Source organism: Peromyscus maniculatus, chromosome 22, assembly GCF_049852395.1.
Source record: "Peromyscus maniculatus bairdii isolate BWxNUB_F1_BW_parent chromosome 22, HU_Pman_BW_mat_3.1, whole genome shotgun sequence".
Taxonomy (NCBI): Eukaryota; Metazoa; Chordata; class Mammalia; order Rodentia; family Cricetidae; genus Peromyscus; species Peromyscus maniculatus.
In genome coordinates, this window is record NC_134873.1 from 14,164,692 (window position 1) to 14,191,495 (window position 26,804).

Genomic DNA, 26,804 nt, shown 5'->3' on the forward strand with positions numbered 1-26,804 from the left:
GGAAAAAAACAAATTACTGCATGCAGGTTATGGATGCCTAAAATTGGCTGCCTACTTCAGCACAGACCAAGCAAGTTTTGAGAAGATGTCCGAGCTGAGGATCCAGCTCCACATGGCCTAGCAGACAGAAAACATTCCTGTACTGCTTTTGGCAACAAAAAGTGAACTTAGTGTGGTACCATGAAGTGTCTATGTAAGTCAGAATGGAAAGCCTGTGATGCTGTGTTATTCAAGGGCATTGCATACTAGTCATCTGTGTTCAAACAGCAAGAATGAAGCAGAGGCTTGCCTACCAGAAAAGGCAGAAAAGCATCCCCAAGAAAGCTAGGTGTTTCTGTGTCAGCATCATAGCCAAAAAACAAGAACATGGCCTTCAAAACCGAAGTCAAGATCCTTCCATGGCTTCTGTGTGTTCTAGACACTGTCTCTCCCAAATGGAGATTGTTACAAGCCTTTGTGATGAATAATCTGTATTGCATTGGATATTTAAGTAGTGTTGTTAGACATGGTTTCTCCCATTGCAACTGGAAACCAACACTACCTCATGGGCAACGAATACACAGGAAATGGAAGATCTTTACCAAGGGTATTCATCTGGAAATACTCAAACCTTGTTACATGGATACCTAAGACTCATTTCAGGACATGTCTGTGGTTCACAGCAAAATACTGAAGCTTACTAAGAATGCCTACAACAGGAATATCTCATCATTGAAGTTTTGCTCACTGAGGTCACCAGGTCATAAGGAAATCTAGGAAAATGGTCAGACTTAATTGCAAGAAAGAGGTCTTTCTCCTTTCTATGGAGCTACTGACTTAGAACTGGCCACCATGATAATCATAACTATTATTGTTCTACCAAAGTGTGACAAGATCTGATGGACCTTCCTGGAAACTAAAGTTTATTGACAGTTTTTGTTTAAATAGCAGAGATTTGTAGACTTAGAAACTGGTATGTGGCTGGGCAGAGGTGGCATATGCCTTTGGTCCCACTCAGAAGGCAGAAAGATCTCTGTAATTCAAGGCCAATTTGGTCTACAGAACAAGTTCCAAGACAGTCAGGGCTACACAGAGAAACCCTATCTTGAAATAAAATTTAAAAAGAAAATTGTTTTACAAACTAAAATATTGCCAAAAGGCTAAGTATTTATAAAGCCAAAATGCTCCTGGTCTTTTGGGTGGGTCCTTGCATTCCATAGCTGTGTTCTATTTATTATTTTGCAAAATAGCCATTTTTAACATTTGATAAAGCATTACCCATAAAAATAGATAAGGAGAAAAATATCTATTTTATTACCCTTTCTGTATTTTTCAAGTAGGCAAGTTTAACCTGTATGTCATATAATAAAAGAAAATCTTTGAAAAGGAAAAAAAATTTTTTTTGTATTTTCCTTCAGTCTTTTGCAATGTGGGAAAATGTACTCACCTTTTCTGGTCTTCAAAGTATACTAGCCTCAAGGCACATCTTGTACTATTATCCCTATAACCACAAATGAAAGCCTAGCCCACAGCTGTTTCTTGTGTTCCAAACACCTTGGAGGAAGATTGGAAAGTACAGGGAGAGATAAGGTGGCTCCCATCTGCTGGCAAGTATCCAGTTCATTCTTACAAGACACCCAAGATCCTAATATATCAATCTATTCCCTATGACAGCTTTATAACACTAAACCACATATTTAAAAAGTTGAAACAACCAAACTCTTTCTACAGACATCCATAGACTTCCCTAAGCAGGTGCCCCACTTGAATCTGTTCCCTACGCCTTCCAAACCACTGTACCTAAGTGCCCTGTCTGCTGCCACACCAGCTGCCTGTGCCAAATCTCTGGGCCTCCAGATGCCAGCTTCAGCTTCAATTAATTGTTCCTTTGCCCTGTCTCCCTACATTGTTGCTTTGAGCACAGCTTATCTACTGGCTGTCCACAACCATCCTTTCTAGGTCTTAGCATACTTCATGAGCTGCAGATATAGCTGCCAAGGGTCTGGAAACAATACTCCCACTCACTTCATTAGACTAGTCTCCTGGCCATTTATAGCCATCATCTCTTCAAGTGCATCCTATCCCAAGGTCAAGGGCCACAGACCCATATTTGAAGCACTGAGTACAGATGCTTGCACAAAGAAGTGCAAAGATCTACTTACTGCCAGGCTATAAGAAGGGATTCTGTCCTGGAGGTAAAAGAGATAAAACAAACAAACAAAAGAACAACAACAACAAATCAAAAACCAAACCAAACCAAAAAAACAGAATGAACACCAAACCAAGCAAGGCCATTACTCTGAAAATCCAACTTAACTATTTTATTTGGCATAGACTGTTCTACTCCTTTGTGTTTGATTACAAGCAGCAGCAGGGAATCAAGGACTCAATAGTATTAACTAGAAAGAAGGTACGACAGTAGCAAGGACAGCAAGACCTGCAGGTAATGTTTTCATCTAGGTCAGGACAGGACAAACTTCCTGTTGCCATATGAAGTAACCTCAGAGACCATTTCAGGACAGGAAAGATTGACACCCTTGTCACATAGGTGAGGGGATGTATGTGTTACAGAATGGCAATGATGTAAGGTTCTGAGCATAACATCATTTTCTTTTGACTGGACACGATCCCAAGACAGTGTTTTAAAATATATCTTTAATACAGGACTATTTTAGACATAGAAACAAATCTAGTTTCAGCAATAGGAAATGCAATCATTCTAGTCAGATACAGGTATGAACTCACTCCTCCAAATTTCAGATAGTCCAGAGCAACCAAGTTCAGAAAAAGTAAAACTGTTTCTCCTTATCTAAACATGGATGTCTTTATTATTTCTAATTTTATTCCTTATTTATTAACAAACCAAGCACGGATTTCCTTATGCCATTTTTGTACCTACTACATTTTGCTTGACCTCTCCCGTAATTCTCCCTCCCTAGGATGCTAGAACCCTTTCACTGTCATGTATCACATGTACTGGTCTCCCTTAAAGCCTCTTTCTTCTACTCTCTAGTCCCCAACACCCATGTAGATTCACATATATAAAGTCAAAGTTAGTAAGTGCATCTTCACTAGCAACCAAGTTAGGTTAAATTTAAGAAAATCATTTTTTTTAACCTTTGAATTTCATAATTTTTATTTTATTTTACAATACCATTCAGTTCTACATATCAGCCACGGGTTCCCCTATTCTCCCCCCTCCCACACCCTCCCCTTATCCCCAGCCTACCCCCCATTCCCACCTCCTCCAGGGCAAATCCTCCCCCGAGGACTGCGATCAACCTGGTAGACTCAGTCCAGGCAGGTCCAGTCCCTTCCTCCCAGACTGAGCCAAGTGTCCCTGCATAAGCTCCAGGTTTCAAACAGCCAACTCATGCAATGAGCACAGGACTTGGTCCCACTGCCTAGTTGCCTCCCAAACTGATCAAGCCAATCAACTGTCTCACCTATTCAGAGGGCCTGATCCAGCTGGGAGCCCCTCAGCCTTTGGTTCATAGTCCATGTGTTTCCATTCATTTGGCTATTTTTTTCAATAATTGAGTAAAACTGAAATTTATTATAAGCCACAGTCGTCCTAGGGACCTTCATGCTATATATATAGCCTCTATGGTTCTATGGGTTGTGGTCTGATTGAAGAAAATCATTTATGGGATGAAGAAATGGCTCAGTGGTTAAAATCACTGGCTGAGGACTGGACTAGGCGCTCTGCATAGTAAGACAGCTGTGTAGCTTGATCTGCCTACGGGGTCCCTGGCAGTAGGATCAGAATCCATCCCTGGTGCATGAGCAGGTTTTTTGGAGCCCACTACCTATGATGGGACACCTTGAACAGCCTTGAAGCAGGGAGAGGGGCTTGGACCTGCCTCTACTAAATGTATCTCCCCATGGGGGGCCTTACCTTCTTATAGGGAATGGGGGTTGGGAGAGGGAGGCTGGAGGGGCTGGAGGAGGGAAGAGGGGGATCTGTCATTGGTATGTAAAATGAATAAGAAATTTTCTTAATTAAAAAAAAAATCACTGGCTGTTTTTCCAGAGGACCATGGGTTCAATTCCCAGCACCTACAAGGCATCTCACACTCTGTAACTCCGGTTCCAAGAGATCTGACACCCCCTTCTGGCCTCCTCAGGCACTGAGAATCAAAGTGGTACATAGGACATACATGCAGGTAAACACCTAAACTAAAATTAAAAAGAAAACCATTTGCTCTATAATCATGCCTTGAAGAAATAGGAAGTTTCCACCCAACAACAGCCACCAAATACTGGGGAAAGGTTTTGGTAATTCCTGAATATCCACAAAGACACTGTCTGCAAGAAGCCTAAAGAAAACCTGTAGAGTTGGGATGTTTAGCTGAATGATGTATTTGAAGACAATCTTCCTTGGGTCTTTAAACATTTTAAGAACACAGCTAATATCAACTAGACGCAAAAATGGCCAGAGAGTTTGCCTGGGAAAAGAATCCACGGTATTGGGATGAGCTGAGCCTCCACAACCTACCTGTATGCCCAAAAGTAGACCCTGCCTACATGGAGCCCATGGGACCTTCTTTCCCATTCCCCTGTTAAGGGGTTCTCCAAAGCTCCAAAACAGTCTCATTTCTGGCAAATTCTCCTTCAAATCCTCCACATATGCCATGCTCCATCTCTGTGGAAAAAAATATTAACCTAGACCTTCCTAAGAACACCATATGCTTTAAACATTAAAACAAGCTATAGGCAAACAAGCTACCAAAAGTTAATGATTAAAGCTCTTCTATAGGAAACTGCCATTCACCCTTTTATTTCTTAAAGGAAGAGGGGAGGCACTGCATACAAATGACCTACTATAGTCTGAGGACTAATCTACAACTTCTGACACAGTTACACAGTGGGTACACTGTGCACTCATCATCACACTACCAAGCCAAAGGCAAGCTACAGTGAAGTCTCTCACATAAAGCAAAAGGTACCATCTACTAGGCCCTAACAGACATCTGACCAAAAGCTGTTATCTCCCCAAATACAACCACTGCTTTCCCCTTATAAAGAAATTGAGGCTCAAATCCCTTAGTAACTTTGCCAAGGTCACATGTCTGGCAAGCACAAAGCAAAGTCTGCCCAAACTGAGTGGAGAAATGTGTCTAGGTACAAAATCCCACCCATTTGTCCTTTACAGCACTATTAATATTGTTGAGAACTATTTGTCACCCTTTACAATATCTTAAAACATACTCAAGTTTTGTGGGGGAAAAGTCAACCATAGTGGATATCTGCCTGAGACAGCCTTTCAAGAGCCTGAAGAGATGGCTTGGTGGCTAAGCTGGGTTTGGTTCCAAACAACAGACTCACAACTGTCTGTTCCAGTTCAAGTGGATCCAACACCCTCTACTGACCTCCAAAGGCACCAGGCACACACATGATGCACATACATACATAGACACTCACACATATGCATAAACTAAACTTCAAAAAAAAAAAAAAAAGCTTTGTATGACTGTCTACTTTTTTCCTATACATACATCCATCTCTCTCATGCAAGATTCAAATGTTATCACTCTGCTTTCCTCCTTTACTGAAAGGTCCTTGAAAAATTGGACAGGGGAGTATGAATCCATGGTATGTTTGCCTGGCATGCATGAGGCATTGGGTTCTAACCCAGCATGACAGGGAATAAAACACTATTATTTAGCCTGGTGGTAGTGATGCGTGCCTTTAATCCCAGTACTCGGGAGGCAGAGCCAGGCCAACCTGATCTACAAAGCGAGTTCCAGGAAAGGCGCAAAGCTACACAGAGAAACCCTGTCTCGAAAAACAAAAAAACAAACAAAAACACTATTATTTTACTCCTTTGGAACATCAGGCAAATTGGTGCTGTGTGGCAAGTACCTTTTAGTGTATAACTATAAAAGTTTACTTGCATGCAGCTTTACAGCCTTATCCTTTCAAGGAAGTAAACAATTAGAGATGTGGAAGCAGGCTTTGGTTAGCACTTCCACATTTATTTATTTACTTATTTAGGCTGTCTGTGTGTGAGTGCATGTGCCGAGTTACCATAGGACAACTTGTGGAAGTCAGTATTCTTCTTTAACCATGTGGACTCAGTTCATTAGGCTCAGCAGCAAATGCCTTTACTTGCTAAGTCATCTTGCCAACCTGTTAGCATTTAATAAAGACTCTGGGTAAAGGTGGAACTACAGCTTGAACCAACCAGGTGAAGCTTATATGTCAGTCTTTTTCATTTTTCAAATGTGTTCAATTTGTGTCTAAAGATGGAAGGCAGGAATCAAGTCTAATGCAGGCCTTAATACATAACTTAAGACCATCATCATCCCATGTATTAACAACAGGGTCTTAGAGTCCCAATTTTACTTATAAAAAAAGAAAATTTATTATGAAATGTTGTTCTGTATCTCACAAACATTATCACGACTTTATACAGATTGATTCACTGGCCTGAGAATCTGTATAATGTCAATAATCAGCACAAAGGACCACAAGAGCTGAGTAATGATTATCAAATCAAAATGCTCACATCTCTTTTTAAGTTTTTTCTCTTTAAAACATTTTACTTAAACTCAAGGGCTCCAGAGTTTCATTTGTCTGTATCTCAGAACCTAGATGCAGTCTGTGGAAGCCTCTGTTCTTTGTTGAACAGACAAAGAGGGAGAAACACCAAATATCTGCATCTAAGAACACAGATTGCATCTATCTACATTAGGTACCAGAGAAAAGGTATCCAAAGCCACATAAAAACTCTGTGCTCTGGAAGCTGGGCAGTATGCTCCTCAAAAACACCCTAGAAGATCCTAGTCTGCCTCATACTACTTGGACACATTACTACAGACCAGCAAAGAAAAATGTAAGCATAAATACTGTAGGGCGTTTACCCACCACCCCCACAGCTTCCCAGAGTTTTCTTGAGTGCGAGCAGCAGGAAATATTAGATAGAAGGATTTATAGCGGAGAATCTTGTGGAGATAAACAGATAGAAAATAAAGGATAACCTCGAGAGGGCCTGGAACCTATTCCAACGGGCCCGGACTGTCTCTGGTCCAGGGTTTTTATAGAGATGCCAAGGGGTGGAGCAAAAGACCTCCTCCCCCAGCACAGCCAAGTGCAGACCATCTCAGACACCTGCACTCAGGCCCGTGGTCCTGATCATCCTCTATTCGGACCTGCTGGGTAAAGCCACGAGGAACCCCAGAACGGGCTCCCACAAAATACTTAATGACTCTCATTCCAGGAAAGCTTTATGAATAGTAGCAGCAGCTCTCCAGGAAGTAGAAGTCAAACTTCCACTGGCATATAGAGGATTTTCAAAAGCTAAGACATCCAGTTTCTCAGCACAGGGGCTGCCACTGTTCTGGAGGCAATTCTAAAAGGCAGGATGGAGGCACGAGGAAGAGGCTAGAGACAGGCTGAATTCACATCGTAGCATCACAATTTACTGGCCACATAACTTTAGGTAAGTTACTCTCTGTGCCCTAGTTTCTGACAAAATGAAAATAATACCTACTCATGTGAGTCTTAAGGACTGAACAGAGCGACAATAGTTCTTCTTCGCTTTTAAAATATATGTGTTGGTTAATATATAAGTGTGGGGAGGATATTGGTTGTTTTTTGGACCATTACACTGGCACCACGACCTTTTGATATCTCACATCTTAGTTTATGTGCTGAAGCCATCTAAATCAGACATGTTACAGTTGCCTTAGCAATTAAGTCAGATGCTTTAAATCTTTGAGTATATTAGAATGAATCACTTTGCCCAATATGCTGTTGCAAGATTTGGAAATACCTGTGGTGAGATTTCTCTTATCACTGGATGCCTTGTGGCTCCATGATACTAAAAAAAAATTGGCCTAATGCATTCTGGACAAGCTCTGTCTTCTCAAATAATGGGATCTTATTAACTAATGCCAAGTAGAGCCAAGGATCCATTCCTACACTGTTCGAGCCAAATTGTATAATGTGTAGTTATCTGAGGTCTTGTTGCAACTAATCTGACTTCATCAAGTAATTCTTGGGCGACTCAAAATCCCACTGATTGGAAAGAGCAACAAAGATTCTACCAAAGATAGGCCAGTTCTGCATTATGATTCAGCAATAGGTCAGCACTGTATTCATAAGGCCAAGTAAAACAAGGCTAGCAAGTTGATGTGGTCAGCACTGTGGGCTTGATGCTCTAAAGTTACCTGAGGTTTCTGACCTCTTCTATACTTAGAAACCCAAGGCCTTGATCTTATCAACTGTGCAAATAATAACCTCCAGGAGCAGGTCAGAGCTGTGTCTCAGGATGGATGATGTCTCCAAATGAGCTGAAGCTAGGTGCCACTCCTTTGTAATTAGTGTCATCAAGAGATTAAATTCGCCGGGCGTTGGTGGCGCACGCCTTTAATCCCAGCACTCGGGAGGCAGAGGCAGGCGGATCTCTGTGAGTTCGAGGCCAGCCTGGGCTACCAAGTGAGCTCCAGGAAAGGCGCAAAGCTACACAGAGAAACCCTGTCTCGAAAAACCAAAAAAAAAAAAAAAAAGAGAGATTAAATTCTCCCCAACAACAAAGGCAATCAAGTGCGATTGAGTACACCGACTGGGAGAAGTTTGTCATGTCCAGAGAAATTATAAAAGTATACTAGCAGTTACAGGGTGGGACAGGCCTCTGTGGGCCAGGTGAAGCATGCATTTAGCCACTCCTGCTTCTATGACCTCAGGACCATTTGGGCCTAGGGAATACTGTGACCCTCCCTCAAAGAATGAACTTGGGGAGAGGTCCATGGTTGAATTCATAAAGTCAAGTAAACCAAAATAAGGCTTGTAAGGTGATGTCAACACACTAATATTGTAATACTAGAGTTATCTTCATTACCAGGTTGTAAGGGATATTAAGATTTGTTATACAACTGGATTATTATATTTGTTTTACAACTTGGGAGTCATCAGCAAAACAGATCAAGAAAGAATCAATCCAACATTCCATGTCAAGGGCATTTTGGAAAGCATTCTTTAAAAAATTATCATCAGGGGCTGGAGAAATGAGAGAGCACTGGCTGCTCTTCAAGAGGTCCTGAGTTTAATTCCCAGCAACCACTTGGTGGCTCACAACCATCCCATATAGTGGGATCTGATGCCCTTTCTGGCATAAAGTCCTACATGCAGACAGAGCACTAATATACATAAAATAAATAAACTTAAAAAAAATTATCACTATTATTTGTGTGTGTGTATACATGCATACCAACACTCAGAACCTACAGAGCTCAACAGAAGGTGTCAGATTCCCTGGAACTGGAATTACAGACAGTTGTGTAATCATCACATGGGTGCTGGGAATTCAACCTGGGTCCACTGCAAGAGTTTTGTGTACTCTTAACAGCTGAGCTACCTCTCCAGTCCCTGAAAAACATTTTTGAGTGAACAAAGCATGAGCACTGATCCTATGTGTGTTTGAGTGCTGTAGGCAGTAAAAAAATTGAAAATTTTATTACTCAACCACTGAGGGCTTTCGATACGTTGGCTACATTCAAGGGAACCAGGTCTAGCTAAGTCTACCTACCATCTTTAGCAGTTTAAAAAGCATGTGATTAAGTGGAAAAAAAAACATAAGCAAAACATCATGCACAGCAGGTTTACAGTCTAAAGGACAGCAAGAAACCCTTAGCTATAAGGGATAGACAAGACACAAGCTGGAGGAGAAAATGCTATTCTTACCATTTATCCGGCCCATGTTCATCCCAGATCCAAATCGCCCCATGTTTTCCATACCACCACCAAAGGGTCCTTCCATGCCTGTAAGAAGTTATTTATTTTAATGTCATCCCAACAAGCGTATTCATCAGACAAGAAAAAATGTTTTCACGTTTCATTTTTTTGGTATTTATGTCAAGAACTTACCAAGCTTTATAGCTTTTTGGCAAGGGAGAAAAAAAGTTGGTTCCTTTTTAAAAGCTGGCTTGATCCAACTCCCTCAGTGAATAAGGGAGGGGAAAAAAAGACAGAGAGTCCAGAAAAATGGAACCATATGCCCAAGGCCACAGAGCTAGCTAGTGAGAAAACCAATCAAAGCCAACATCCACTGGAATGAATGATGGACAAATAAAACAAGTAATTCCTAGACTCAAACTTCTAAAAAGGGAGAATGACATGCAGGGCTTCGAAGACAGGAAAATGAGAGGAAAACACTTAAAAATGATCACATGTGTACTTCACTTTAAATCTTACCTCCAATTTTATTTATTCCAAATCCTATGCCTTCCATTCCCATTCCTTTAAAAGAAAAAGTCAATGCAAACAAAATTGATGTCAAAACAGTAATGTTTAAACTTTAAAAGCACAAAATTCCAAACCAATAAATGAATAATGAATATAAAGCAGCTCTCTGATGTTATTGTATTTCATCAAAGGTGGGGTGAACACCATTTCAACTGTCAAAAGATACCATATTTCAGGCAAAAACTTTAAACAGACCAAGTTTAAATGTGGCTTAAAATTAGAGCTTATGTAATCTTATTAAATGAACAAGCCAGACACCATTAAATATAAAATGTAACGATCAGATAAAGTATGCAAATATTCACTTTTTAGAATGTTATTGGACAGAAATAGACGTTTAATAAAACCCCCATTAAAAGCAAATTTTAAATAATAATACAGTAGCTTCTAAAATATAAAAGCTCCCTCCCACACTTCCAATCAGAAAGAATGTGCTGAGAATGGTAGAACCATGAGCACAGGGATATGCAAAACTGATGGTGGTGAGGCAGAGGAGCATCCATATCACCATTTCAAATGATTCTATGAAAGGCCCAAGTCTAGATTCAAAAGGATAAAATATGCCTTAATAGAACAGAAATACTTTACAAACTTAAAAATGAACACAGCTAAGCTTTCACTCATTAGGTTTTCTGACTTCCTGAACAAAGACACTGTCCATTTTTCCTTGTGACCCAGGAGTTTTGTCATGCACAAAAGCTTTACAAATTCCTTTTATTCTATTAATACCCACAACTCCAGAAAAAGTCATGTCATTCTCAGGCACAAAATGGTCTTTTTGACAGACTTAGGGTGCCAACGGCAGAGCTGTGGTCTTGCAGTCAGCAGCCTGCATTGTGTGACCTTGGATGAGACCAACTAATGGCCTATCTCTGTTCAAAATTTATCATGAGATTTAGATGAAGAGGCACAGTAGCATAAGATTTTTTTTTAACTCAATAAAAACAATATTACTTTGGTGAACACGAGGCTGAGATGAAGAGGGGATTTTGTCCCAATTGCATTTATCCTACTTGAAAAACTCCAGATTCAACTGCCCTAATCGTAGACATTAATAAACTGAATTTCCCCAGTTATCCCCAGTATAGGTACACTACAATTCTCACCTGCAGGCCCTAGGTTTCCCATTCCAATGCCTTTGTTCAGGTGGTTGGCATCAATAGGCTGTCCTCCAGGTCCTAAACCCATACCAATACCACCAAGTCCATCTGGAAGAAGCAGATAAAGAATATGGATTCCCTTTCTCAAAACATGGTGACCCCCAGAGGCAAGACAACTGGTATGCTCTAGCTGCCATGCTTCATCCCTAGATCAAGCAAGTCCAGAGCCTAACTTGACTTAAACACCTATATACCTACACATGCTCTTTACGAAGGTACACCGTAGTGGGGAACTGTTCCAGCTTTGATCTTTGAAACACTGTCCCTAGAGTGACAGCGGGTAACTGCCACACCTGCCTATGACCTGCCCCTGGGGCATGGCTGAGAAGGAGCCCCTTAGACTCGAGGTGAGTATATGTTTGGCTCTTCTGGATACCTCGTGGTCCTGGAAGCTGGATGGTACCTCATCTCTCCCGGATCCTATAACCAACTCCTATTGGCTGTAAGTTATCCCAGAAATAAACCTCTCGAGTACCAGATAAATTATGTGGAATCACCTCGTTAATTACAGTAATATCTGGCAACCATGTAAGGCAAATTTCTGCCCCCTGGGGGGGGGACCCAGAGCTTCACAAATGCGTGGCACTCTAGCAGAGCCAGCATACTCGCTGTGCCCCAGGGCAGCTCCAGACACAGCGGCACTCTGCTATCTGCTACCGGCCATGTGTGTGTGATCCCTGGCTCACAGAATCAGACTGGAGTATGTAATATGTACTTAATTAAAACAATAAGGGCAGCTAACAAGTCATTTCACATCCTGGCAAGATGGCTCAGGGGTAAAGGCACTTACTCCCAAGCCTGACAACTTGAGTTCTACCTCTAGAACCTATGTGATGGAGAATGCTGGTACCTACAAGTTGTCCTCTGACCTACAAGCCTTCATACATGCACACACATACAGGAAATAAATAAGTCCACTAAATAAGTAAAATAAATAAATAAAATTATCATAGCCCCGCTATGTAGCGCTGGCTGGCCTCAAACTCACAAAGATCCACATGCCTCTGCTTTCTGAATATTGGGATTAGAGCTATGCACAATGCCTGACCCTACCCCCACTCCATTTTTTATTCTTAAAAAAAAAAAAAACACAAAAAAAAAAAAACCCTAAACTTTCTCCCTCACCCCCTTTTTTGTCCCCTTCTTTTAGATACAAGGTCTCACTATGCATTTCAAGGCTGGCCTCCAACTTGAGACCATCCTGCCTCTACCCTGAGTCCTCGTATTGCAGATTTGTGCCACTACCTCAAGAATTACTAAATTCTAAAGCGTATCCTCACTGCTATGCTCCACAAACTCAAACAAGAACACAAGAATACAGACTGGTATCTGGAAATAGCCACTAAAGCCTGGCACTAAAATCAAGGCAACAAACAACAAAAATCTACGACAAGCTCTAGGTACTTAATCTGGCTAACAACTAGGTTTTTTAATTGCATGGCAACAGCTCCAAGGAGTCACCAAGGCTTACTACTCTAAAGCACTCAAAGCTCTGAGGTCAACCCTTTCAACCATGTCAAGAGACCAAGAACCAGAATAATGGGATCCCTAGGGTCTAGTGCTCCTTTACCTCTAGAACAAGCATCAGTAAGAATCACAGCAAACATGGTAAGTGATCGCCTGCTTGCAGATGGATAGTAAGGAAATATGGTCTTTTCAACAGACAAGTCATCTCCTATCTTCCTGATCCTTTTTGGTTGCTGAGTGATTTTAACTGCTAGCCATGCACACAATCATTGAACATTACACCCAAAGTTCTAATCTATTTTTAAAGCCACAGGCCTCTTCCCCGCCCCCCCAGACAGGGTTTCTCTGCATAGTTTTGCACCTTTCCTGGAGCTCACTTGGTAGCCCAGGCTGGCCTCGAACTCACGCGATCCGCCTGGCTCTGCCTCCTGAGTGCTGGGATTAAAGGCGTGCGCCACCACCGCCGGGTTTTTTTTTTTTTCTTTTTTTTTTTTTGAGCTGAGTATTGAACCCAGGGCCTAGCAAGTGCTCTACCACTGAGCTAAATCCCCAACCCGGCCACAGGCCTCTTTCAAGCTAGCAATCATCACAATTTCATTAACTTTTTCATCACTCTAAAAAACTTCACCCCTGGTAGCAGTCACTCCTCAGCAACCACTGAACTACTTGCTGCCTTTTAGATTCACCTGTTCTGGACAATGCCTAGTGTTGGAATCAAGGTTTATCTGTACTGCATCATGTATGCATTTTCCTTCCTTCCTCCTTTTCCTTTTTTTTTTTTTTTTAAAAGATTTATTTATTTATTCTATACACAGTGTTCTTTCTGCTTGTATGACAGAAGAGGGCACCAAATCTCATTACAGATAGTTGTGAGCCACCATATGGTTGCTGGGAATTGAACTCAGGACCTCTGGAAGAGCAGTCTCTTCCAGAGAGAGCCATCTCTCCAGCCCCTCCTTTTCCTTTTGACTAAGTACTATTACATCATTGAATCTGCCAGATTTTATGTATCCATAAGCTAACGGATCACTTGCAATCCCCTCCCCTCCCCTTTTGAGACAAGATCTACCTGTGTATCCATGCTGGCTTCAGACTCTGAGTGCCAATAACAGGTGTGTACCACCAAGCCTGGCTTGACTTTTTGAATACTGAGTACACTAAGCGTACACTTTGAATACACTAAGCATCTATATAATTTCTTTGTGTGGACATACAGTTTTCACCCTTGGGACGTACCTGAAAGGGGAACTGCTATACTATATAGCAAAATCCAGTGCAACTTAGCATTCATTACCTTTCCAATTTGTTTGCCCAACCACCCCAAGACTTTTTCAGTGCCTAATTTTGCCCTCTACATCTGGGCAGCCTGCTTTGCCACAGTATAATCCAAGAGCCCTTCCTATAAACAAACAAACAAACAAACAAATGAAACTGTGTGTGTGTGAGACATAGTAGTAAGACAGTGTCTTAGCTGCTTTCCTAATCCCGTGGTAAGACACCAGGACCAAGACAATCTCTAAAAGAAAGCATTTAATTTGGAGCCTCATGATTCCAGGAGGTTAAACTATGACCATCACAGCACAGAGATGGCAGCAGGAAGGCAGACATGGTGCCAGAGAAGTAGTTAAGAGCTCACATGTCTACAAGCAGAAAGCTAACTAGGAATGTTGTAGGCCTTTGAAACCTTAAAGGCTGCTCCAAGTGACATACCATCTTCAAAAGGCCACACCTTACCTCCTAATCCTTCCCATACAGTACCACTAACTAGGAACCAAACATTCAAATTTATGAGCCAACGAGGGTCATTCAGACCACCACAGACAGACAGCATGCATCCCTTGGTGTACAACCAGAAGTCAGAGGGCAACTTGTAGGAATCAATCCTCTTCTTTCACCATGTGGGTCCCAGGGATTGAACTCAAGTCATTATGCTTTGCATCAAATGCCTTTACCCTCTGAACGAGCACCAGTACTGAAAATTCAAGTTGTGAATTTCTCTACTCATTTTTTACCCTGAAAAATCTATAGAAAAGACTGGTCAAGACATGCATGGCAGTGCACACTATTAATCCCAGCACTTGGGAAGCAGAGGCAAATAGATCTCTGGCTAGCCAGGGCTACATAGTACAACCCTGTGTGGGGTGAGGGTGGGTGACAGGACAAACAAATTAATCAAGAGAACCCCCAGGCTAACCTTTCACAAGTGTAAATATAACTAATGGTTTCCTATTTAGTATAATTCAAATACTTACGGGGAAGTTGCTGTGGTCGTTCAGGAGGGAAAAAGTCTCCCTTTGGTAAAGCCCTCTCATCCTGGAGGAAAAAAAAAAGGAAAAAAGATCTCAATATCTATTGCAGCACCAGCAAAAGATGGAAGCAATTACCTCAACAACCAGTTAGAAGCCAGGTGCTGTGCTGCACACCTGTAATCCTAGCACTTGAGAGGCTTAAGCAGAAGGATCAGGAATTTAAGGCCAGCTTTGGATACACAGCAAGTTCCTGGCCAGCCTGAGTTACATGAAATTGTTACAAAAACAAAACAAAAGACAATTAACAACAGAGAGTCAGATTTGGAGATGTAGCCCAGAAGTATAGCACCATGTATAAAGGCCGTGTCACAAACCAGACAACCAATTAAATATAAATAAACTATGACATAGAATAAGTATATCAAACATAAAGAGGTATATGGGAGCATCTTTTAATCTTCTGTGCCAACAGGAAGGATAAAAACACATCTGTAGGCTGGGTGGTGGTGGTGCAGGCCTTTAAGTGAGTTCAAGGCCAGCCTGGTCTACAGAGTGAGATCTAGGACAGGCACTAAAACTACACAGAGAAAACCTGTCTCGATAAAAACAAACAAACAAAAAACCAAAACAACAACAAATCTGTATTACTGGGTGGGTGGGGCAGGACCTAAGCAAGAAGTACCAGTGAGGCTCACACATGTATTTTTGAGGTCCATGAATACATTAGCTAGTCAAAGAATTAAACTGTTTGAAATAAAGAGAATTTATAGCTCCTTTTATTTTATTCCTGAATTTGAATTCTAACCAGACTGCCGTCGACATCTTCCAGTACTGTTTCTATTATTATCTTTGGCAATGTTATAGCAGGGCTATTGTTTATTAAAACTGAACTTCAACAGACCTTTAAAAGCTATCTGGCCGGGCGGTGGTGGCACATACCTTTAATCCCAGCACATGGGAGGCAGAGTCAGGTGGATCTCTGTGATTTCGAGGCCAGCCTGTTACCAAGTGAGTTTCAGGAAAGGCACAAAGCTACACAGAGAAACCCTGTCTGGGGGGGGGGGGGGGGGGGGGGAGGGGAGAAGCTGTCGGAATCAAATACTTGTTCACTACAGATGTAATACTAACCAAACACTGTAGGTAACACTTTGAAAACTAAAGCTCTATGCAAAGGATTCTTTGTAACTGATCACTTGCTCAAGCAGGACACTCAAGTCTTTCTGAACATAGCAGTTAACAGTGAACCAGACAGAAATCTACAGACAAGACATGCATGAGCAAAGGTGCTCATCACTCTACAGTCTACTAAACAATGACATGTAGGTTTAGTTTAAGGGCTAGATGTATAGTTTTAGTAATTCTACATTTTTTGCTAACTTATTTGAACATATTATGAAGAAAGTGATCCTAGTAACTCACCATTTTGACGTGCATTGGTCTATCAAACAGCAGCTGGCCATTAAACATAGCTGGTATTATAATTAAGGTTATTTCTAACAACTGCAGACAAGATAAAATGATTAAAAAAAGGGGATAACTCCACAGCTACCAGTCCTCTCTGTGAATTCATAAGCAATTTCAATTCTTTTGAGCTATGAAGCTTTATCTGTGATCTTACACTACAAAATCCATCTGGTATGTAGATATAGCAGTTTTCAACAGGCCAAAAGTCCTACCATTTCAGAAGTATCATGTTTTCTGGGGTAAGGAAGTCAGGAACAGTCTCCTGAGTTTAATTCCTATAGTCATACTTTACTATGATTTTAAAAAGATGTAACCCCAGGGCAAGCTTAGTGCAAGGAGAGGGGGGCCTCTTTAAACCATGTCTACTCACAAGAGACAGAGGATCCATAGAGGATCCATAATAAAAAAATTAAAAGCCCCAGTTCTCCTAAATGATCCATTTCTTAAACTCCTCTGAAAACAAAACATCAGAAAAGACCATTCAGGGCTGGAGAGATGGCTCAAAGGTTAAGAGCACCGACTGGTCTTCCAGAGGTCCTGAGTTCAATTCCCAGCAACCACATGGTGGCTCACAACCACCTGTAATGAGATCTGGCGCCCTCCTCTGTATACATAATAAATAAATAAATCTTAAAAAAAAAAAAAAAAAAAAAAAAAAAAAAAGACCATTCATAGCATATGTCTATAATGCAACCACACCCTCTATCCATCTGTGTTCCACTCCAGAAAAATTTCAGATTCTGTAGTAATTTATTCAGTCTAGTCACAGAGAAGATAGTTATTTCTACTGTATTATTATAATATACTTAGGACTATTAATGCCTAACTAACAGTGCTGTGTCCACTGTTTGCCATGAGCTTAACTCCCACAGAAGGATACATATAGCTTGCACAGCTTCAATGGATTGTTCAAAAGTCACAGTGCCTATCCCACGACTTTTCCCATCTTTATCTTCCAGAATGTCTGCTCGGACCACCACACCAGCCATACTAAATACTTCCTTCAGTTTCTTCCAGCCAACTTTATAATCCAGCTAGGTGAAAAGAAGAGGGTAAAAACCTCAAGGTAAACCTCTTGGGGAAAAAAAGACATATTTTTACCATTTAACAAGACTTGCTTTGGCTGACTTCATAAGAAAATCAACTTGAGTAGAATTTTTCAAGTACAATTGCAGAACCTGGCCTTAATTTTGCTATTTACTATCTCTCTTCTTAAATTAAACAGCTTAAGTCTCCTCACATTTAATGAATTAACATTCCCCCCCACCCTCACACTTAAAAAAAAAAAAAAAAAAAAAAGTCAGCCAGGTGGTGAGTGGCACACACTTTAAACCCCAGGACTCAGGAGGCAGAGGCAGGTGCCAGCCTGGTCTACAGGGTGAGTTCCAGAACAGCTAGAGCTACACAAAGAAACCCTCTCTCTAAAAAAACAGTAAAAAACAACATCCCCCCCACCAACCAAACCAAACAAACAAAAAAACCCAAATTAATTAATTAAAAAAAACAAAAAGAAAAGGTCATCCTCCTTTTTAAGTCTTAGCAACATTCCTGAACCCACTTTGTTCTAAAAGTATTTGTCCTTGCAGAAGATAAAGATACCATCATTCACTCCAGACACAAACTGTTTCTGTTTACTCTTGCCCTGTATCAAAACTATAGCAAATAAATCCCAATAAAGATGCAAACCCAGCTACTGCTTTTGTAAACATCTAAAAACCCCGGTAAAGTAGGACCAAGGTCAATTCTGAAGTCACAAATGCAGTCAGTGGTCACAAGAGAACAAAGCCCAACCCAAAGGCCTACTTTAAAATAAAAAGAAGCTATCTTAAGCCTACTTTAAATTACTTGTACAACAGTGACAAGATCAGTCTAAAAAGTTGTCTATTTTTCTATTTTAATTTAAATTAAGCATGCATACTGTTTTCACATTATTTCCACCCCTCCCTGTTTTTCTATTTTAGAGAATGTTCCCATTTACTTACATTTGCTACAAATACTGTGCTTCCAAGTCTTCCAGCCTGTAATGCATGGATAATCTCATTTGGGATGTTAGGATTATTTAGGATACTGGGTGGGATATTAATCATTCCTGGGCCACCTGGTCCCATACCCATCCCACCAGTCGTAGCCATCACCTTTTGCATTGCTCTCCTGGCATGTTCACCATCAGGATCCTGAAAGAAGCACAAACTGTTACAGCCAGAAGTGGGTTAGAGGTAGGCTTGCAGAGACTAGTGGAACTTCTGCCCTCACCACTGCAGAGGCTCTCTTCTGCTGGGGTGCAGCTCAGTGACAAGAGTATTTGCATAATATTCACAATTGCAATCCCCAGCAACAATAATTTAAAACATAAAATTTTAAAAGGGCTCTCAGTAAACCATTCATGGTGGTGAAGGTCTGCAACTTCAATACTCAGGATTGCTAAAGCAGTTCAAGGCCTGCTTTGAGCTACAGATCCAACGCAAAGCCTGTCTAGGAAGCTAAGGAATCCTTGTCTCAAAATAGAAAACTTTAGGTGGGACTCTGTTACAGTCCAGTCTGATGCCCCTGGCAGTGTACTGAGTATATCTGTCTTCTTAAAGTCGGAGGACACAACTTAGTAGTAGCAAGCAGAGCTTATCAAGCGGCACAGGATGTACCAGGCACTCCCATTTCCAATACTGAATTAAAAACAAAACAAGCAAACAAAAAAACCTACAGAGACCAACAGACTGTACAAAAGGCATTTCTCAAATTATTAACAGGATGAAATAAACCACATCAACTAGAAGAGTTCTAGGAAGAGCAACAGTTCAGAAACAAAGAACATAAAAATCAAAAGCTGAAAACAATCTTCAATTTAACTAAAATGAAAAGGTAGGGGGAATGAAAGGATTGGCTGACCTGAGTTGAAAATTCCAGATTGAAACAAGACCTTCAGGCATAGTATGGGTGAGTCTTACTAACTAGTGTAATTTGTGTAAAACTCAATGGTTTTTCAAAAAGTTTGAAATCATAGGTCTATAACCAAGTTACAATGGGGGAAAACAACAACAACAACAAAACCCTCAGGGGTATGAGGTGCTGGCACTCAGGTATAGTCAATGCAGTGTACTGGCACCTGAACAAAATTATGGAAATCTGATGCTGGCATGATTATCTCATTTATTTATTTACATCTATGTCCTTATAGGGGTATATGGCACATGTGTGTAGACATGCAAAGAGAGGCCAGAAGAGGCATAACTTGGAGCTGGAGTTACACAGGTGATTGTAAGTGTAATCCGCACTTGGGTTCTAGGAATCAAATGCAGACTGTCTCTAGAAAAGCAGCAAGTACTCCTAACCACTGAACCATCTTTCCAGCCTGACATAATTCTTGAACCCTGCCTCATCAATCTACCAGGAACACATAAGAAATGACTTACACCCCACCATGCTTTCCATTAAGTCCCAAATAAGTTGTCTTCCTTCCAAAAAAGAAAAGGTCAAGAAGGGTGGCACTTGCCTTTAATCTCAGCACTCAGGCAGGTAAGACAGATGATCCTGAGTTAAAGGCTAACCTGAGCTACACAACAAAGAAATGTTCTCAGACACCTAACACCACCCCTCCCCCAACACACACACAATCAAGGAGGTAAATAATATTGGCAGTAGTATTAACAAAACAACATCTCCCATAAAAAAGTTCTGGAGGTCAGGAACACAGTTCAGTGGCAGAATGCTTGCCTAGCATGCAAAAAACCCTGGATTCAATCGTTGACACCACAAGACCAACAAACAAAAGAAACTTGGTTTGGATTTGATAAAGATGAGTAATAAATACATTTTACAAAATTAAAAGAATAAGGAGATGGCTAGGGGGCAAAGTGAGCAAGCGTTAGTATCTGAGCTCAGATCCTTAGTCACCCGGATAAAAGCTGGGGTACTGGAGAATGTTTGTAATTGCAGTGTTGTGTTTTTTTAAAATTATTTATTTTATGCATATGCATCTTACCTACATGTACACCTTTATGCAAGAAGAGGGCATCAAATCCCACTAGAGATGGTTGTGAGCCACCATGTGGTTGCTGGGAATTGAACTCAGGACCTCTGGAAGAGCAGTCAGTGCTCTCAACTGCTGAGCCATCTCTCCAGTGTTTAAGGGAATGGGAAACAGGAAGATCTCTGGAGTCCACTGGCCTGCCAGTCTAGCTTCAACAGTGAGCCCCAAGTTCAGTAAGAATACCTATCTCAAAAACTAAGGTGGAGAGTGATAGAGAAAGACACCCAACATTCACCACTAGCATGAACACCTGTGCATACCTGTGTACACACAGGTATATACTACATACACAAAAATAAAGAGGCAGGCATACTGTGACACATCACTGCAATCACAGCACTTAGGAGGTTGAGACAGAAGGATCCCAAGTTTGAGACCAATCAAAGCTTTGTAGCAAGATTCTGTCTCAAAAAACAACACAACAAAACCAAAAACAAAGATGGGCCAAGAATAGCATTCAGACTGGTGGATATAAAGACTCTCTTCACTACAGGACCTGTCTTAAAAGAACAAAAACCAAATAAACAAAAACAACAGGTTGGTCTACTCAATACATTTTAGTCAAGGACCACTCTTATCTTCACCAAACAATTATACCTTACTTTTGAGCTGGGAATGTAATTCAGTGGCAGACTGTTTTCTTAATATGTATAAGGCCCTGGGTTCCATCACCAACACCAAGGAAGGAGGGAAAAAAAAAAGAGCTCACTTCTTTGACTTTCAGTGGTCTTCCACTCAGACTATGCTTGTTTAAAACTTCAGCAGCTTTTTTCATGCTCTCTTCCATCTTGAATTCAACAACACTATAAAAGAGTCAAAAGCAAATAAATAAAACCATCCTACAACTTGGAAAATTCAAATGCCAGTAAGTATAAATAGGTAACACTTACGCGCATCCCTTTGAAAGAGGCCACAGACCAGTCAGAAGAGCAAGGGGGAAAAAGAAAACAAAAACAAAACAGTAAATATAAATGACAGTTATGAACAAATTCAAGATATGATTTATGTAACAAAGGTCAGGATTTTAAAAATTAATCCTTCTAAGGGGAAGCTGACAGAAGTGCATGACCTAGCCTTCCTTGTAAAAAGCTAGAGGCTCCTTTATCTCCTTTTCCTACACATTACCAGCACTACACTAAAGCTGCTAACTTATAATGAGCAGACCTAAATCAGTTTCTCCAAGAAATCACACAAACTTTTGATCTGCTTCCCTCTGTACTCAATCAATCCTTACCATACTCCTACTAAATCCAACCTTTCCATAAACTAAGTTCGTCCTTTTGCTTATTCTAAGCCATTCTATTGCACAACAGAAAGTAGTTTATATTCTCATTAAACTAGGCCAATTTTGAACGTTCAGGTTTGTAATGTGTGGTTTACAATTTACTGGCACAAAGGCTACTTTTCAGAATCTTTGGTTCACACAACTTTCAAATCAGCAAACAACCAAGAATAACATTTTCTAAACAAGAACACACTTTTACTTTAATTATACCACCACTAAAATTCCATGCATAATTCACACACAGCCAATTCCTGTTAAACAAAGAGACAATGCTGCTAATGGTCCCCAGTTATCCAAATTGGGCATCCAAACAGAATACCAGAAAGCTCTTTGGCCAGCCATTTGGAAAAGCGGGACTCCTGTGTGCAAGCCCCCTCCCACCCTACTAGAATGTTGGCAAAATCAAACATGGCTACAATAACATGAGCACTCACTGCCTTCCTGATTTCATTCGAGTCCACGCCACCATACAGTTACATTTTCATGTAGTAAATCCACAGAAGAAATTCTCTCAGACACTTACCCTTGACTTTCCTTCAGCGTCCATTAAGAGCTCCACGTATGTTACCTCACCAACTACAAATCAGTTTCCAGACGACACATAAACCAAGGGAGAAAAGCCAAGAAAACAATGGGAATTTAGAACAATCATCAGCAACCCTGTATGGAGCCTCTGCCTTATAAGAAAGCCCAGAAACACTCCATATTCTCCAAACCACCAAACTAGGCATTACAGGTGTGCAGTAAAATAGGTGAAAAGTCATTAACAATATGTCCTTGATTTTCCTCCCACCACAAACACGCTACTTCCACAGATTTCCATTACCAATTTCCCTATCTGTAATGCTCACTCATGACTAGAGGCAATCCAAATCTACGGGAAAGAATTCTGCAAGACTTACTTTCAGGGGAAGGAAGAAGAGCTTTACAGATATACTCTTACTGGTGAAGTCAGATAAACAGCACATACATCACAATGCCAATGAACTGACCTCACATGCCACAAATACAAGAATGTGCCTATACATAAACCAAAAGGAATATAGACACAACCTCAGGGCCAGCTTTGTGTGTGTGCAAACTGTGTAACAAAGCCCTGTGCTTGTTTAGGTTTTAAGCACTATACTGAAATTTCTAATATTTTAACAAGAGCACCGTCCTTTTTTTTTTTTTTGTACTGAGCCTCACAAATTCTATAGCTGAATTCTACACACAGTCCGAGGCACCAGTTTGGAGAAAGAATATTGACTATACAATTGTTAAGTCTGAATAGCATCAGGCCATATTCTTACCATTTCCTAAAAAGGCCATAAGAGGGTACAAATTCAAGTTTGGGGCACAGTTTGCAACAAGATAGTTAAACACAGTACAATGATTCTAAGCTACATGCAAAGGGAAAAATAGCAATGATTTCCAAAATTTCTGCAGATTTCCCCAAGGTTTGGATTGCCAATTCATGACCACCATAACCAGATGTTAAATCCATCTAGACAACCACCAAAATGGCTGCTGAACTTGAAGATGGCTCAAAGCATTAACTTCTAGAAAACAACCTCTAAATCACATTTCCAAAGTTTAAAAAAGGGCATAATGGGGATTTCTTAGGAATCAATCACTCTTTCCTTAGAAGGATGATTATGATATTAAAGTCTTCAATTCACTTAAGTTTAGCAGTGCAAGGGTTAAAAATAACCCATTAAAGGCCTTGACAGGGCCTCTCTACTTAAACTCCTTTGTTCAAAGGAGTAAGAATTAGGATTTTTAAAATCAATACAGAAAGTAAAGATTTAAATGGAAAACAAAAATTATTTCACAAACACAATGAACATCTTAAGGATGTATTAATGGAGTTGCACAGCGGTTGAAGGCCAAGTGTTCAAAGTTTATAGCCTCATCCTCCTTGTCTTTCCTGAAATGTTACAGAACTGGTACTTTGCACAAAACAAGGAGAATCAGTGCAAAGAAAGAAAAATGAAATGGGAGGGACCATTATAGTTGATTCTGAGTACATATTTTGTGCAGGCAAATAACAACAAAAACTGATCACAGCCAAGGGACAGTTGTACATGTTGGCTTTATGTTACCCTTACAAAAGTTAAAGCAGTTCAAAAACTCCATGACCACTTCTGAAGCCATGTTAAAAGCCATTTATTTCAACAGCAGCAGCCATTCAAGGACCAACAGCTCTCTTATCTCCACTGATGAAAATGCCTAGTGTCAAACCAGTGAAGAAATCCCAAATTTGTCTCCTACCAGCTGTGACTACTGCCAATAACCTTAAATAAAAGAATCACAAAATCAACCTCAAGACAACTTTTAAGTTTGTCAGAATCCAAGGACTGTTGCACTTGAAATTTCTAGCTTGTAGCCAAAAGACACTTTAATCAAAACGATGTTACTGCAACCTAGAAAACAACAAAGTCCAAAACAAACTTTTTCCACAGTCATAACCATTTTAACAAAATACCAAGTTAAGAAAATTACAGCTTTTTCCATTTGACATTCTAGTAAAGACACACACCCAACTTCAATCCTGTGCACTAACATTTGATTAAAAATGGTCTCCCTCTTAGAAATGTTTTCTCTGTGGGTCAGAAATAAGTATTTCTAAACTAGGGCAATATCAGCAATAACTATGCTTTTCACAAGTTTGTAATATTCCAATCTTGATACCACAAGAGAATTCATGTGGTTACTCCTGTTTGTAATTCTCAATTCTCTAGAGGAAGGTAATCATGAAGGCTTTAAAAAGACAATAGCCTCCTCTGTTCTAGTATGTCAAGGATTTGTTTTATGTAGTCAGTACAGCTTATCCACAGAATCCCAAGAGTAGATTGCTAAGACAAATCTACTGCAGATTTAAATGTCAAAGTATCTAAATAAAAAAGACTGAAAAAGAACTAAGAGAATATAGAAACCAAAGCTTTACTGAAGAAAATACATGTATGTATGGCTTGTACGCTAGGGATTGAACCTAGGACCTTTCATCTTTCTTGGAATCTTATGTGTTTGTGTACACATGCACACAATAGTGAGAGTTGGGGCATATGTGTTCCATGGCACCTTTGTGGTGGTCAGAGGACAACCTTAGGAGTGTCAGTCCTTGCCTCCCACCTTGATTAGAGTCTCATTTTCACCTCTGCATATACTTGCTTGTGAACTTCTATAAGGATTCTGCCATCTCTTTGTAGGATTATTGTAGTTTAGTTGTGAGGATTCAAGCTTGCTGTACAAGTCTTTACACTTGTACAGAAAACACTTTTACCTACAAAGCCTGTCCTTATTTTTTGTTTTTTGAGATGGTCTCATGCAGCCCCGGCTTGCCTATAAATTCTCAATCCTCTGCCTTCACCTCCCAAATGCTGGGATTACAGGGGTGTGTCACCATACTTGGATTCTTTTTTGTTTTTGTTTTTTGAAGGGGACGTGTGCATGAAAGAAAGCAGGACACACTGTTGAGCATGCTTTCTATGTATCATAGTGGTCAATATTCAGTCAATCTAAGGGAAAAATTGCACAGATTAAAGGCACATTTCATAAAGACAATTTCAGCTGGGAGCATGTCTTTAGCCCTTGGAGGGAGGTGGATCTCAAGGCCAGTCTGGTCTAACATAGCAAAAGCCCAATCTCAAAGGGAAGGAAAAAAAGGCCGGACGTGGTGGTACACGCCTTTAACCCCAGCACTTGGGATGCAGAGGAAGGTGGATCTCTGTGATTTCGAGGTCAGTGTGATATACAGAGTGAGTTCCAGGATAGGCTCCAAAGCTACACAGAGAAATCCTGTCTCAACCCCCCCCCCCAAAAAAAAAGACAACTTCAAATATGGAAAGCCATCCTACACAACAATAAACTGACTCAGCCAAATACATAGTGATAAAAGTACAAGCTTTCTATTGCCTACAGCAATGACTAGAAAGCTGGGGATCAACAGCAGTACTTAAACATGAGTGCTTTTGCATAACAGGTCTTGCAGTAACAGCTCAATTTCCAACAGGAAAATATGAAGAATACTGGGCAGGAACTTAACTGAAATGGAAAGCAACTTTACCTCACCAAACCACAATGCAAATTATTGCAGAGAACCAAGAGAGGCTTTCTTTTGGACTATATATACTTGCCCTCTAGGCCTCTGTTTTCTGTCAGCAGCAATCTGAAAAATACTCGGTGATGATCATTAAATATTAACACATGGATTAAAGGCTTAAAGAAATCTTTGCTTATACAAATTAAACTGACTGCCGCTAAACTAGGATTTGAAAGTAAACTATCACTGACTTTTCTTTCTTCCTCAAACTGGGCACAGTGTTTATTCACCAGTGCAGCTGAGTCTTGCCTGGGTGGCAGCTGCCCCACCTCCACACTGCTAGCTCCAAACACCCAACTTTGTTCTTTCTCTCTCCTCTCTCTCTCTCTCTCTCTCTCTCTCTCTCTCTCTCTCTCTCTCTCTCCCTCCCTCCCTCCCTCCCTTTCTCTCCCTCTCTCTCCCTCTCCCTCTCTCTTTAAAAGATTTATTTATTTATTATGTATATAGTGTTCTGCCTACATGCATGCTTGCAGGCTAGAAGAGGGCACTAGATCTCATTATAGATGGCTGTGAGCCACGATGTGGTTGCTGGGAATTGAACTCAGGATTTCTGGAAGAACAGCCAGTGCTCTTAACCACTGAGCCATCTCTCCAGCCCCACCCAACTTTTTTCATTCTGAGGATTTTTTTTTTTTTTTCGTTTTTTCGAGACAGGGTTTCTCTGCGTAGCTTTGGGCCTCACAGAGATTCACCTGGCTCTGCCTCCAGAGTGCTGGGATTAAAGGTGTACGCCACCACTGCCTGGCATCATTCTGAGGATTTTAAGGGCTCCAATTAATGTAAGACATTATTACTGTTGTTGTTGTTATTATTATTATTATTTTGGTTTTTATTATTATTATTA

At 40.6% G+C, this 26,804-nt stretch overlaps 1 protein-coding gene across 5 annotated transcripts in view; it reads right to left on the minus strand.

Annotated features, from left to right (window-relative positions):
* Hnrnpm (heterogeneous nuclear ribonucleoprotein M) overlaps positions 1-26,804 on the minus strand; it is a 47,351-nt gene that overhangs the window by 7,407 nt on the left and 13,140 nt on the right. For 2 of the 5 annotated variants that reach the window (XM_076559591.1, XM_076559593.1), the window contains exons 3-11: positions 22,396-22,452; positions 21,301-21,394; positions 18,550-18,741; positions 17,448-17,601; positions 16,523-16,572; positions 15,107-15,167; positions 11,334-11,435; positions 10,177-10,221; positions 9,667-9,744 (exon numbers count right to left, since the gene is read on the minus strand). In XM_076559591.1, the coding sequence (XP_076415706.1) occupies positions 9,667-9,744; positions 10,177-10,221; positions 11,334-11,435; positions 15,107-15,167; positions 16,523-16,572; positions 17,448-17,601; positions 18,550-18,741; positions 21,301-21,378 (760 nt within the window). In that variant the 5' untranslated portion in view covers positions 21,379-21,394; positions 22,396-22,452. Of the gene's footprint in view, positions 1-9,666; positions 9,745-10,176; positions 10,222-11,333; positions 11,436-15,106; positions 15,168-16,522; positions 16,573-17,447; positions 17,602-18,549; positions 18,742-21,300; positions 21,395-21,481; positions 21,490-22,395; positions 22,453-26,804 lie in introns of all 5 variants that reach the window. The other 3 variants (XM_006990862.4, XM_076559592.1, XM_042267093.2) reach the window with 3 other exon arrangements.